At 39.1% G+C, this 13,384-nt stretch overlaps 1 protein-coding gene across 1 annotated transcript in view; it reads right to left on the reverse strand.

The window, feature by feature from the left end:
- Positions 1 to 4,179: 4,179 nt before the first annotated feature.
- The window catches only part of LOC145643427 (polymeric immunoglobulin receptor-like), a 31,668-nt gene continuing 22,463 nt past the window's right edge, over positions 4,180 to 13,384 (reverse strand). Inside the window, exon 4 of the mRNA XM_081694631.1 lies at positions 4,180 to 4,853. Coding sequence (XP_081550757.1) covers positions 4,849 to 4,853 — 5 coding nt within the window. The 3' untranslated portion in view covers positions 4,180 to 4,848. The remainder of the gene's footprint in view (positions 4,854 to 13,384) is intronic.

Genomic DNA, 13,384 nt, shown 5'->3' on the forward strand with positions numbered 1-13,384 from the left:
GCGAGGCGTTTTCAGGCACCGGCGTGTGAGGAATCTTCACGTTCCGTGGGCGCGTGCGTTCCCCGGTAGCCTCGCCTCCAGCACGGGCAGCCGTGATGGCTCTAATGAACCGACGGAAACGAGGAAGCGGGTAGAAAATTAGATTTGCGCTCCAACACACACATATGCCATTTGCCACTGTTCGTTCAGGGTGTGTACACAACTCTCAATTAGAGACCTCCAACTCTCTCTGTCTGTCCACACACACACAGCTAAATATCACTGTGCTTACACCTGAACCTAACCGTAACGTCAGCAGATCTTTTGACACTTTTTTTTAAAGAACAGACGGTGATGGATTTTTGTAATGAGGTCCAACCAAACAGACATATAGTGTGTAATAAACAGACGACACATGTCTCTTGATGCATGGTGAATTTAACCAGGAGTGGAGAGACCTGACTAACGCGTTTTTTGCTTCTTCTTGCGTTTAGCGGTAAAGAGACAGATCCGCGCTCTGTTGTGACCTCGTTAACGGCACACGGAGATGCATTGAACACGTTCAAGCCCATTAGAAAATCGGAAGATTCAGGTTATCCAACGATATTGTGGGCTTTTAATCAACACGAGATATACACCCCCCCCCCCACCCCCAACACACACACCATTTCACACCGCTCACTCAAACTTATACCCTTTAACCCACGTAAGTTTGACTTCAAATTCAGCAACTACACATGGCTCATGTCAGTTTATCTTTTGTGATCAAATTATATGACACTGTTGCTCTATGAGGAACTAAGCACCTGATTAAGACATAATGATTAAGTCAAAAAATATCTTCTCTCTCTCTCGAAATTTCCCTCAGTCGGCTGACCGGACTCGCCGACTCTCGCGGATCCGCTCCGAAAATCAGGACACGGGGGCGGGGGATGCTCCGTCTGCACGCGCTCGTGGGCTGTGGAAGGCGTCGGCGTCGGCGTCATCATATTTCACTTCTTTCTTTTTTTTTTTTTAATTATTATTTTTATTTATTTCTTTTGCGAAACCGGGACTTGCTGGACCGATAACAGATCGCACGGTGAAAAATAACTGATGGCGTTCAGGTGTCAGCGCCGTTAACTTTCTGGCCGTGTGTTCGTCGCGCTGAACGTCTTGTCTGCAAGAACGCGCCTTGGTCCCCAAAGACGGACGTAAGCCATTAAAATGCCATGCTCACTGTTTGTCACGTTTTCGGCGGGTCCAGCCGGAGCGCGGACCCAGACCGAGATCTTTTTGCAAGGGATTCTCACAAGCGTGAGAGCGCGCGTCCTCATCCGTACGTGAGTACGCACACAATTCTACTGGAAACAGCATACCCGCAAAATGCACGGACAACTAGGTCAACCAGCGAACACTGAAGAGATTTTGGACTGCCATCTACACAAGTTAGGGAAAACTAAATAAATAAAATTATTAAAAGGGTAAATAAATAAAACTGTCAAATGTGAAGGCTTAATAAATAAACTGTACAGTGTATATACATCATTAAAATTATAGTAAAAATGATGTAAACATACACGTTCTCCCAGATTGTCCGAGTTATACTTTTTAAACCGAGCAATAGTGTCACAATTAGTCCCTCCGAATTTCCGTGTTCCATGTTTTCCCTGTCTTGTGTTTTTAGTTCAGTTCCATAGTTTCGTTTTCTCCGCCCCTCGTTTGATTTTTAACACCTGTCCCTTGTTTAATTGGTTGTATTTAAACCCTGCCTTGTGCATTTATTTTTGGCTGTTCATTGTGGTTGTTTATTGCCTCCGTGCGTGCATTTACATTTGAATCATTGTGTGTGTTAAGTTTGTACTCCATGCCTTCGTGTTTCTTAGCCCCGAGTTTTCCTAGCGTCTTTTGTTTTAGCTTGCTTTCCGTTTGCCTTCGTGCGTTTTTGTTTGTTAATCATGTATCCCCGTACACTCCGTGTTGGTAATATGACCCTAGGGGTTATACCGACTCTGATTCTGGATTTGGCCTGAATAAGTCTCGCTCTTCTGCGCACATGCGTCCGCCTCCTTACCGCTCACCGTTACAAATGGGAGCAGGGTCTCTAGGACTCTTGTGGCTTATGATAGTGCCATTAGTGATGGTCTTGTCCCATGGCATCTAGAAAGGGCAGAAGAAAGCTCTATTGTATTTAATAATAATGAAGCTGTTTACTTTCTTTTAAAAAGTTGACCCAGTTTGAGCGTGTTCTTGAACAAAAATAAATAAATAAATAAATAAATAAATATTTTTTTAAGAATTAAAGATTTATTCCTAAAAAGTAATTGAATTTGAACTGAAAATTTGGCTTTTTATAGGCTTTGTATATGTGTGTATATATATATATATATATATATATATATATATAAAAAGCCAAATTAATTCATTTTTATTTTTATTTTTTTATTCCAAGTGTTACTTGTTGACATTTATTTTGAATTTGTCTTATTTTCTGTTAGTTTGCAGTGTACTCATTTATAGTTTTATTAAAACTCATCAGGAACTGCAGTGTTTCATTTATAGCTTTACAATGTAATGTAACTGAACTTTAACTGAACCTCAATAAAAATTAGTTGAACAGTTGTTCACCTATACAGTGCAGGCTATACAATCTCTGCATATACTAATGTCTTTCTCTTCAAGAAACACACACACACACACACACACACACACACACACATATATATAGAGTCATGCAATAACATACATTTTATATATATATATATATATATATATATATATATATATATATATATATATAATGTATTTTATTGCATGACTCTATTGGGAAACTGACTCCAATTTGTAGAATTAGGACAAGCCTATGTACAAAATATCCCTGATAAACATAATTAAATACCAGCAAGATTACCAATAGATTTGATGGCAGTTGGTTAACTGAACCAAATAATTCTAATGTATTCTCATAAACCAGATTGCATCATGCATTTTTTAATCTTAACTCAAATTGGACAGCTTAACACACTATTTAAAGTGCTGCATCACAGTCACATGTAATCAGCTCTTGCCAAATTCTATTGCCAAAGTCTATCTGTCTATCTATCTATCTATCTATCTATCTATCTATCTATCTATCTATCTATCTATCTATCTATCTATCTATCTATCTATCTATCTATCTATCTATCTATCTATCATTTCACTGACAGTGTTGCTGTCCTGTACCTTGTGTACACGGTGTCCTTTTTATTAGCATCTTTCATATTATTTTAATGTTTTTTTTTTCTTTGTTGGTACTATATATTTGAGCAAAGCACTTTGAATTGCTATTGTGTATGAAAGGTGCTGTACCAAATTAAATTGTCTTGCTTGCCGTGTGTTTGACCAAAGGAGAAGTGTTATCTAGATACTTCTAATATACATTTATTCTGGAAACTTGAAGCACTTGAAGATGTCGAGTGGATATCTATAGAAAAATATACAACTAACGCACTTTGCTTGCACAACTTATGAAGGGTCGCTGTCTGAAATTTCTCTGTAAATATATATATATATATATATATATATATATATATATATATATATATGTATATATATATATATTTAGACACACACACTACAGTTAGTAAAATAACGAACAGTAAACGGATATAATTATCAAAGGCATGCCCTTAGTGCCCTTAAAGACTGAGGTAAATGACCTGTTGAATAATAGGAAGAAGAACTGGTGCTGTAGCCTGCCCTAGATGTGCTTCATAAAACCTTATTAACAAAGACAATAAAATAACTAGAACAAAAGGATCCATTTTATCACCTCTTCCTCCTTATGCATTACTACAGGAGTGGTCTATTTTATCTTTTGCAAGAGATGTATTCATCTGTATATTGGAGGAACCAAGAGAATGTTTGCTGATTGTTTTGTTGAACAGCTTTGGACCATCAGAATTAAGGATTTGTCATTTTAATGCTAATGGAATTTGTAATAATTTAGGTAACCTGATGAAAAATATCCCATCTACACTTTCAGAGATTTAGAAACCCATGAAACAGTGTCATGTCTTATAGCCTAAACCAATTCTACAATCATAGCTATGGGGCAGATGTACCTATAGACTGGTAACTCAGGACACAGTCTAAACTCATTTTGTGCTTCACCTCTATAAAGGTGTAATGTGTCATTTTAAGCAGGTAAAAATAGAAAGCACACTCATCTGGCTTTTGCTCTTTATTTTTAAAACAGAAATACATTCTCACAGTGAATTAATGGCTACAGTCAACAATAAAGCACTTGACATAAAATGATATGCACATTTATGTAAAGATGGAGGCTAGGCAGGACGCACGAACGAGCCGACAAAAGTTACGTTTATTAACACCAGACAACAGACAACGTAGCACATTGTATTAGTCTATCACCGACAACATCCACTACTAAATAGGAGACTTATATACACGCACAGTAATGACACAAAATGAGGAGCAGGTGTGAAACACAGGGAGGGCGTGGTATACACACACACACGCACACACACAAGGAGATGTCTGGGAGGAGGGGCCGAACCATGAAAATTTTACTACTACTAAATAAATTACATGCAGAAAAGCTAACAATTCACAACTTGTATTCAAATCACCTTTCAGCAGATTAACCCCTAATGAGGCATTTATGGTGATAAAACATAAAATACTTGCTATTTACTTGCTACCATACATGTTTTTGTGTGTTTGTTTTTTGTCCTATTTGCTTGATTGCATTTGTGTGTGTGTGTGTGCATGTGTGCTTAATTTGAAGTTAATCTGATGCTGGCATCTTCTGTAGAATCTGCATTATCCATTGGAGTGGACGCTGGTTTGGTTTTCTGACTGTGTACTACAGTGGAGAAAGTCACATCATCCTGTAGGAATAACACATTAACAATTGTTACATAACACATGTTTACAAAACACACATTCAGTATGATACACACCTGTTCTTGTGTTGTTTTGCATTTTGCTTTTGGATTTACAGTTGCGTATAGGACACTCGAATCTTCATGTAGAAACACAGAAATGGAAAATAAGCAAACTTGTGTAAACACTAACACACACTTTCACAAAAATACTGTATACAGGAGTCTATACATGCATACAAATACACAGTTCAGATGCACCTATGACCATCATGTGAAGAGCAACAACAATATGCTATATGTGGTGTGAAATCATTGGTACATGTCCAGAAGACCCCGTTTTCATATGAATGCAGTGATAAGAGCTGTGCTCCATAAGGGCACAGGTGAAGTGAAACACAGGTAGAATTTAGTGGTAAATAATCCTGGTCCAAAGAAGGACGATATAACCAGCCTTAATACCTACAGGTCAGAAGCTTTAACATCAGTAGTCATGAAATGCTTCGAGAAGCTGGTTCTGTGTTATGTCAAGTTCATCACTCCCACCTCCTTGGACTTTTTGCATACAGAGCAATCTGCACTATGCAGTCACAATCAACACTATGTCTGTACTCATCTGGACCTTCTAGGATCTTATGACAGAGTCATGTTTGTAGACTTCAGCTCTGCTTTCAACACAACTAAGAGTGGAACCCTGCGTCTGTCAGGGTATTTTCAACTACCTGTCAGATAGAAAGTAGCTTGTGTGCCTGGAACCTTATCTGTCAGAGCCCCTATCCATCAGCACTGGGGTTCCTCAAGGCTGGACACGCTCAGCCCTTCTCTTCTCCTGCTACACCAACAAGTGCATCTCCAGCTATCATCAAGCAAATAACCCTAACAGGACTCGTTAGCAACACTGACGGGACTGCTAGTGGAGTCAAGTGGCTTGTCTGGCTTTGTGGTGCACTAAAAACAACTTGGAGGTCAACATGCAAAAGGCAGTAGAGATGGATGATACATTTCTGAAATAAGACAACTGTCCATCTCCCTTTGTAACTCAGTACAGTAAGTGATGTGGAGTCTGAGCTTCCTACACACCACCATCTCCACTGATTTCAAACTGGAGATCACAACAGCCATCATAAAAAACATTCATCAGTGTATCAGGAGCTACTTTGTATCAGAAACTCACCATGGACCCCATACAACTAGGGAACCCCACACACTATCTGTATAAAACCCTCTGCTCAGGTATTTATGTTTCAGATCCCACTCCTTTTCCCATTGTGTTTCAGTCCCTCAGTCGGTCCCTGCCCCCGTGCCTGTCGGTGACATAACCCCTGGTCTCATACCTGCTCCTGGACCCATCTTGGCTTCTTTACTTGCTCCTGGTACCCTGGATTCTGTGTCGGCTATTGAGTCTCCTGTTCCTTTGTCTTGTCTGGTTCCTGTCCCTGCTCCTTATCTGGCCTGTTCTGTTCCTGTTAGTGTCCCTTGTCCTGCTGTTCCAACTCCTGGTTTGGGGGGGGGGGGGGGGTTACTGTCACATCCACAAACCTGAGCATTCCCATTCTTCTGGGTTTTCATTCGTCTCCATGGTTCCCTGTCTCCTCCCCTTTCATGCTAGCTGTTCCTGGTTTGTCCCTGATTGTAGTGTTATAAAACCCCGTCCCTACGTATTTTGTTTGTCGGTCATTGTCTTTGTCTTAGAGTGGCTTTCATGGTTTCTGGTCAGTTCTCGTTTGGTCACTATCATTGCATTCGATCTCATTTGTTCTCCGTGTTTAGTCTGATCTGCTGCATGTTGCTTTCCTTGTTTAGTTCTGTATCTTCGTCGTCAATATTGTTTGCTTATCTTAGGTAGCCCCGTTCTGTGTTGTTCCCGTTTGTCTGTCTTTATGCTCACTGTTATGTTTCATTATTGTTGTTCTCCGTTAGTCTTCCCTTAATGTTTTATTCACTTGTTGCTCATTTCTCGCCCTCACCCTGTTATCATATTATTCTTCTGTTAGCCTGTTTGTTCTTCATTCTATAATGTGTTGTTAGTCTGTGTCGATTATTAAACTTATTATTTATTTATTCTATTCAATCAGTTTGGTTCGTTATGGCGTCGTCACTTTGCACAAGTGTTCGCTCTCCACCCCTCCCGCGTTACAATTAGTTGTTGCTGACCAAGTGAGGGGTGACGTCTTAGAACAGGCCAGACGCTTGCAGACAGCCGAGTTTTATTTGTAGCGGAATAAGCAACAATTATGAAGTGAAACAGGCGAGGGTAATAGCCAGATATACACACACCAGGGAATTGCTCAGTACATGCTGATAGACCAGCGATAATACTTGGTGGGGACTGAATGCAACCAGAGAGAATAAATAGTCATACTCCCATATGACTGTTATAAATGAACGCTTTGACAATGATTGTCCTGACACTGTATTGAAAGTGTTCTGGCCTGGTCTATAAATAAGGTGTTTTATTTTATTACTATTAAAATGTTGATTGATCTCTAATGCCACACCATTCTACCAGTCAAAGAAAGATCAGACAATATATGTATAACTCCATGATAGATCGTCAGTGTGGAAGCACTAGAATTCTTTATATCAAGGCAAGTGCCACATACAACACATGCGACTGATCACATTCTTGCAGTGCTTGTCTTTGTTCAGTTTTCCACCTCATCTCATTGAGTATGTCTGTGTTTAGTGAGGGGTTTGGTGTTGTGTCTATACAGGCAAAGGTCTGAGTAGGAACCATTCTAACAGAAATGGACATTTATAGAGATGATCCAGTTAGATTCCCGTTCTAATTAGATTCCTGTTCCCATCGTTTTGAAGACTTAAGCGTCTGTCACATCTAACTGCCACATCACTCCTTTTTCGCCTGAGTGGAGCAAAATCAGGTGTTTATGGGCGGTCTTGATATTGTTTAATTTTGGAGGTAATGTAGTACTACAGAAATCAGCTAACACTATCTGACTTGTTAATCTGGTTTTTGTGACTTTGTGTTAACGGATGAGAAAAAAATAACTAGTAAAGTGATTGCAGCTGTTTTTTTCTCTCAGAAAGAAGCAAGTGCAGCACCATCCTCTGGTTTTATATTAGCTCTCACTTCCAAACTGCATTAATTAGCAGGTTTCAGCTAGATGAACTCAGCACGAACATTGATCTTTAATATAGATATATAGGCCTCCATTATAGATCATCGGGCGCGAAGCGAAATTACTCGCTACCAGAAGCGAATTCATTACCTTCATAGACATTCCATACATTTCTTTAAGAATTTAAAGGCTCAATCAAACCAGCTACAAGATTAAGAAAAAATAAAATTGGAAAGAAAGCAATTTCAAGACTTTGTATATAAATGCTTCATTAGAATTATAAATTCTATAATGCCCTCAGACAGGTAGCTGGCTATACACTGAAATACACTGAGCTACAAAGTAAGTTGTCATGACTATGTCATTTAACCAAGAAAGTCAGAACATATTCCTACTTGTAGGCCAAACTCTCATCTATAAATTTTTTGTTCTTGTGTAAACCAGATCCTGTGGTCATCTCTGGTCTCTTGCAGAGATGTTGTTATTAAAGCTACATAACACACCTAACAGCTCCGAATGTGCCTGCACACACAAACTGCATAATACATACAGGTAAGAGATACGGATCGCAAAATTAATGAAATATTGAATTATTTGGATGAAATTAATTAGACAAATATTCACAATTTTATGTTAATGTCTTACATTTACAGGAAACTGGTGTCAGCAGTTTATAAAAAATAGCTGGAACCTAGCTTGAACCTAATCACACATTTTCTCATAACACATGCTAGATTTTGCATAACACATGCTAAATTGTAATTACAGGCATACTTTGGAATCAGATCATTTCTTAAAAGTTTTATGTACATTAAACCTTTGCCTGCACCTCTGCCATTGGTTGTAGGTAAGTGGGACAGGGATAAATAATTACAGTAACAGAAACTCCAAATATATCACTTTTATTGTCAAACTGACATCAACATTGACTAAATCAACTTTTATGACTGTTTGTTTACACTTATTTGCAACTTGTCATAGCAAAGCATTACCTCTTATTTTAGATGTTTTAAATCAAAAATCTAAAATAAGAACACATTAGTGATTTTGATCCAGCTGGTCCACCTACATTAATGATCTGCAGAACGATAATGTAACGTGGAGGCAGACAGGACTTGACGCACATGTGTAAACAAACATTCTTCATTTCCAAAACAGGTAGATACAATGTCAGAAGTAACAAAATGATGCAAACTAAACACTGACAAGGGAGAAAAACGATACAGGAACTGCGCAGAAACAATAAAATTGTGATGGAACGTTTGATACTAAGACATCGAAGCTCTTAATACAGTGTACTGAAGCTTGAATCAGTTACTATTACCACTAATATAACCACTAAAGTTACTGTTACCACTAATACTACCAGTAAAGTTACTAATAACACGTGACTAATGATGTTTGAAGCTTCAAACGTCACCGAACCACAGGATGAGGGTGTGACTGTTTCATAAGTTTGGCACTGTCCTATAATGTATCTTTTTACTAAAAAATTGGAAATGTGCAAATTATAGAAGCCAAAAGGGAGAGTAAACATTTCATAACATCACCCTGTTGTCTGACAGTAAGGTTTTGTATCAAGTTTTCGCATAAAAAGGTAAACAATGATTCTAAACAAATTATTGCAGAATTTAATTACTAAACATCTTTACTGATCATCCTTTTTTTTTTAATGATATATGAAGGCGGTGGAGTGTTGTATTGTTTATAATGCTGCGCAGTTTTGAATCTATAGCTGCTATAATTTCTGAACACCACTGCTATTAGTTATAGTTATAATAAGTATAATAGTTAACTATTATATATGACATACTTAATTGCTCCAGGTCCAGTCACCTGATGGTACTGATGGTACCAGCCAACTGATGATGGTACTGGAAATCACTAAGAGATTTTCAAATAGATGGATGCATGACCATCAAGTTATAAGATGTAAATGTCTGCTTATAGATTGTCTCTCTCCCTCCCTCCTTCTCTCTCTCCCCCTCTGCCCACCCTCGCTCCCTCCCTCCCTCCTTCTCTCCTTCTCTCTCCATCCCTCATTCTCTCTCTATTTCTTCCTTTCTCTCTCTCTCCTTCCCTCCCTCTCTGCCTTCCTCCCCTCTCTCCTTTTCTCTCTCCATCTTCCCCTCTCTCTCCCTCCCTCCTACTCTCTCTCTCTCCTTTTCTTTCTCTCCCCCTCTCTCTCTCCCTCTTTCTCTTTCTCCACCTCTCTCTAGAGCAAATGAGAACAGTAGAAACTAAATAAGGAAACTAAACAAGTCGTGTGTAATATGGGTATATAACTGACTAGAACCTAAACAGGACAGGAGACAAGAATCATTAACTACAGGCATGAAATACAAATACAAACAGAAGATGTAACTAGAAACAGACAGAAGTAGAACTGCAGATCCTGCTGCTGGGTAGATTTTTTGTTTTATGTAGTACAGTAGTTATTGGTACAGACCAGTTGCTATATGCAGTACGGCCCACCGCGTGCAGTGAAGTTGATGGCACACACCTGCCCCTGGTTTAATGTTGTGTGTGTCTGTGTGTAGTTAAACCCCTGTTGGTATGTGCATTAGTGTTGGTAATTTTTTGTGTTGCTAGTCCTACGTGTATTCATGTTAAACGTATATGTTTGTGTTGCCGTCGTTAGTGTTCCTGCCAGTGTTACGTGTATTCGTGTTATCCATTTATGTTGTGTGAATGCCGCCGTCGTAAGTGTTATGTGTTAATAAATGTCTGTCAAAGTCGAGGGAGTCTGTGCGTCCTGCTCCGCGCCCTGTGGCACTCCAGCTGTTACAGCAATCAAGTGGCACATACAACAAATGCTACAGATTCTTGAAGTGCTGATGTTTGTTCAGTTTTCCACCTGATCTCACTGAGTTTGTCTGTGTGTCTAGTGAGGGGTCTGGTGTTGTCTGTACAGGCAAAGGTCTGAGTAACAGAAATGATCCAGTTAGATTCCCATTCTAATTACAATCCCATCATATATGAAGACTTAAGCGTCGGTCACATCTAACTGCCACCACATGGGTGGAGCAAAATGAGGGGATTATGGGCGGTCTTGGTATTGTGTAATTTTGGGGAACGTAGTCCTTCAGAAAACAGCTAACACTACTTGTGACATTGTTTTAATAATTAGTATAATAATAGCAACTGCTTTTCTTTAAGAAAGAAGCAAGTAAAGCTCTTGCCCCTTCAAGTGAATGAGGTTTTTCACCCGGCAGATTTTTCTTGTGTTCGGTGTCAAAGATTATTTATACTGCAGATTTAGTGTCTGATGCTGCCTTTAAATTTAACCTAAATAAGATGCCTTAGCAAGCAGCATATGTCAGAGGGAGAACAGTGATCACACATTTATTCAACAGTCTTGGATCTGGAAGCATAGGTAGCTGAGATATGTGTACACTGAGAGAGACTGAGCTACAACGTCATTTGTCATGGCATACTATGTCATTTCAACCAAGAAAATCATAACATATTTATATGTGTAGGCCAAACTCTCAACTATAAAGTCTTGTTCTTGTTTGTCCCAACTGTTGTGGTCATCTGTGGTCTCTTGCAGAGATATTGTTATTCATCAATTGTTATTCAGGACAGTAAATCACTCTACCAGCTGTGGGTTCCTCTTGGATGTGCTATGACAGGGATGCTGCTTGTATGTGGTTACTCTTTGATTAGTCAGTGTTGGACAAACTCTGCTGTTGATCAATCAAGATCAGACTAAAGAAATTCTGAACCATATGGAGTGAATGCTGGAGCAGAGCTGAGAGTGGAGCTGGAGCAGAGTTGGTGGACTGAAGACGTACATTTGGAGAACTCTCTCCCTTGGGCTTGTGCTCTCTCTCTCTCTCTCTCTCTCTCTCTCTCTCTCTCTCTCTCTCTCTCTTTCTCTTTCTTTTTTTCTGCCTGGAAGCCCCAGCAGACATGCTCTACTGTTCCTGGCCTGGCCACCCACTTCACCTTCTTTAACCCCTTGCTACATTGAACTCATGAAGCTCGGCTCTCCGTGTAGTATTTGTAATGAGACTGATGGAGTCCAGACGCTCGCAGATGATGTTAATCACTGATAATTTATTAAGACAGAGGAAATCCAAAGGTGTAGTCAGAATTCTCTGCACTGGTGGATTGAGGCTGAGTGAAGAGCCAGCTATATTTTTCTATATATTTAGAGTGCTGACACCAGTTTCCTGTAAAGTATCCAATCTCTACACTGCACGTTTAGTAGGTCAAATCCTATCTTAGGCTGGCTGAACCACTGACAAAGCAGAATATATTAAGACAGGAATTTTAGAAAGGTGGTTATGCATATTCTCATAACAGGGGTGGGACAGGGATAAATAATTACAGTAACAAGCTCCAAATATGTCACTTGTAATGTCAAGCTGACATCAACATTGACTAAATCAACTTTTATGACTGTTTGTTTACGCCCATTTGCAACTTGTCATAGCAAAGCCTTGCTTCTTATTTTAGATATTTTAAATCAAAAATCTAAAATAAGAACACATTAGTGATTTTGATCCAGCTGGTCCACCAACATTAATGATCTGCACACTATGCAGTTTTCAGAACGATAATGTAACGCAGAGGCAGACAGGACTTGACGCACATGTGTAAACGAAAGTTCCTAATTTGCAAAACAGGTGGACACAACGGCAAAATTAACAAAATGATGCAAACTAAACACTGACTAAATGGAACACCAAAAAGGGAGAAACACGATACAGGAACTGTGCAGAAACAATAAAATTGTGATGTAACATTTGATACTAAGGCATCGAAGCTTGTATCATACTGTGTACCGAAGCTTGTATCAGTTACTATTACCACTAAAGTTAATCTTACCATTAATATTACCACTAAAGTTACTAACAACACGTGACTAACGATGGTCGGCGCTTCAGACGTCACTGAAGCACAGGATGAGGGTGAGACTGTTTCATAAGTTTGGCAGTGTCCTATAACTTGGAAGCTTTTTCTTTTTACTAAAAATAATTGGAAATGTGCTAATTATAGAAGTCAAAAGTGAGATTAAACGTTTCATAACGCCAACCTGTTGTTTTTACATAAAAGGGAAACAATGATTTTAAACAAATTATTTCAGAATTTAATTACTAAACATCATGACTGATCATCCATTTTTTTTAATGACATATGAAGGCGGCGGAGTGTTGTAATTGTTTATAATGCTGCGCAGTTTTGAATCTATAGCTGCTATAATTTCTAAGAACCACCAGGTGTCGATGTTTTGTCACCAGCTTTCAATGCTCCAAAGCTTCGAATCCTTTAGCAGTACAATAAGGAAGAACCTCAAACGCTTCACAGGACTTCGTCTGCACATCATTACCAAGAAGGAAGTTAAACAGTAAACACTAGAATAACGAGCAGGCTAATAACGTTACCAAACAACAATAAACTCACGGGAGGACGAGAGAGCGCACATTCAAAGACCCACAGCCAAGACGA

Source organism: Electrophorus electricus, chromosome 2, assembly GCF_041902795.1.
Source record: "Electrophorus electricus isolate QZ-2024a chromosome 2, ASM4190279v1, whole genome shotgun sequence".
Classification (NCBI taxonomy): Eukaryota; Metazoa; Chordata; class Actinopteri; order Gymnotiformes; family Gymnotidae; genus Electrophorus; species Electrophorus electricus.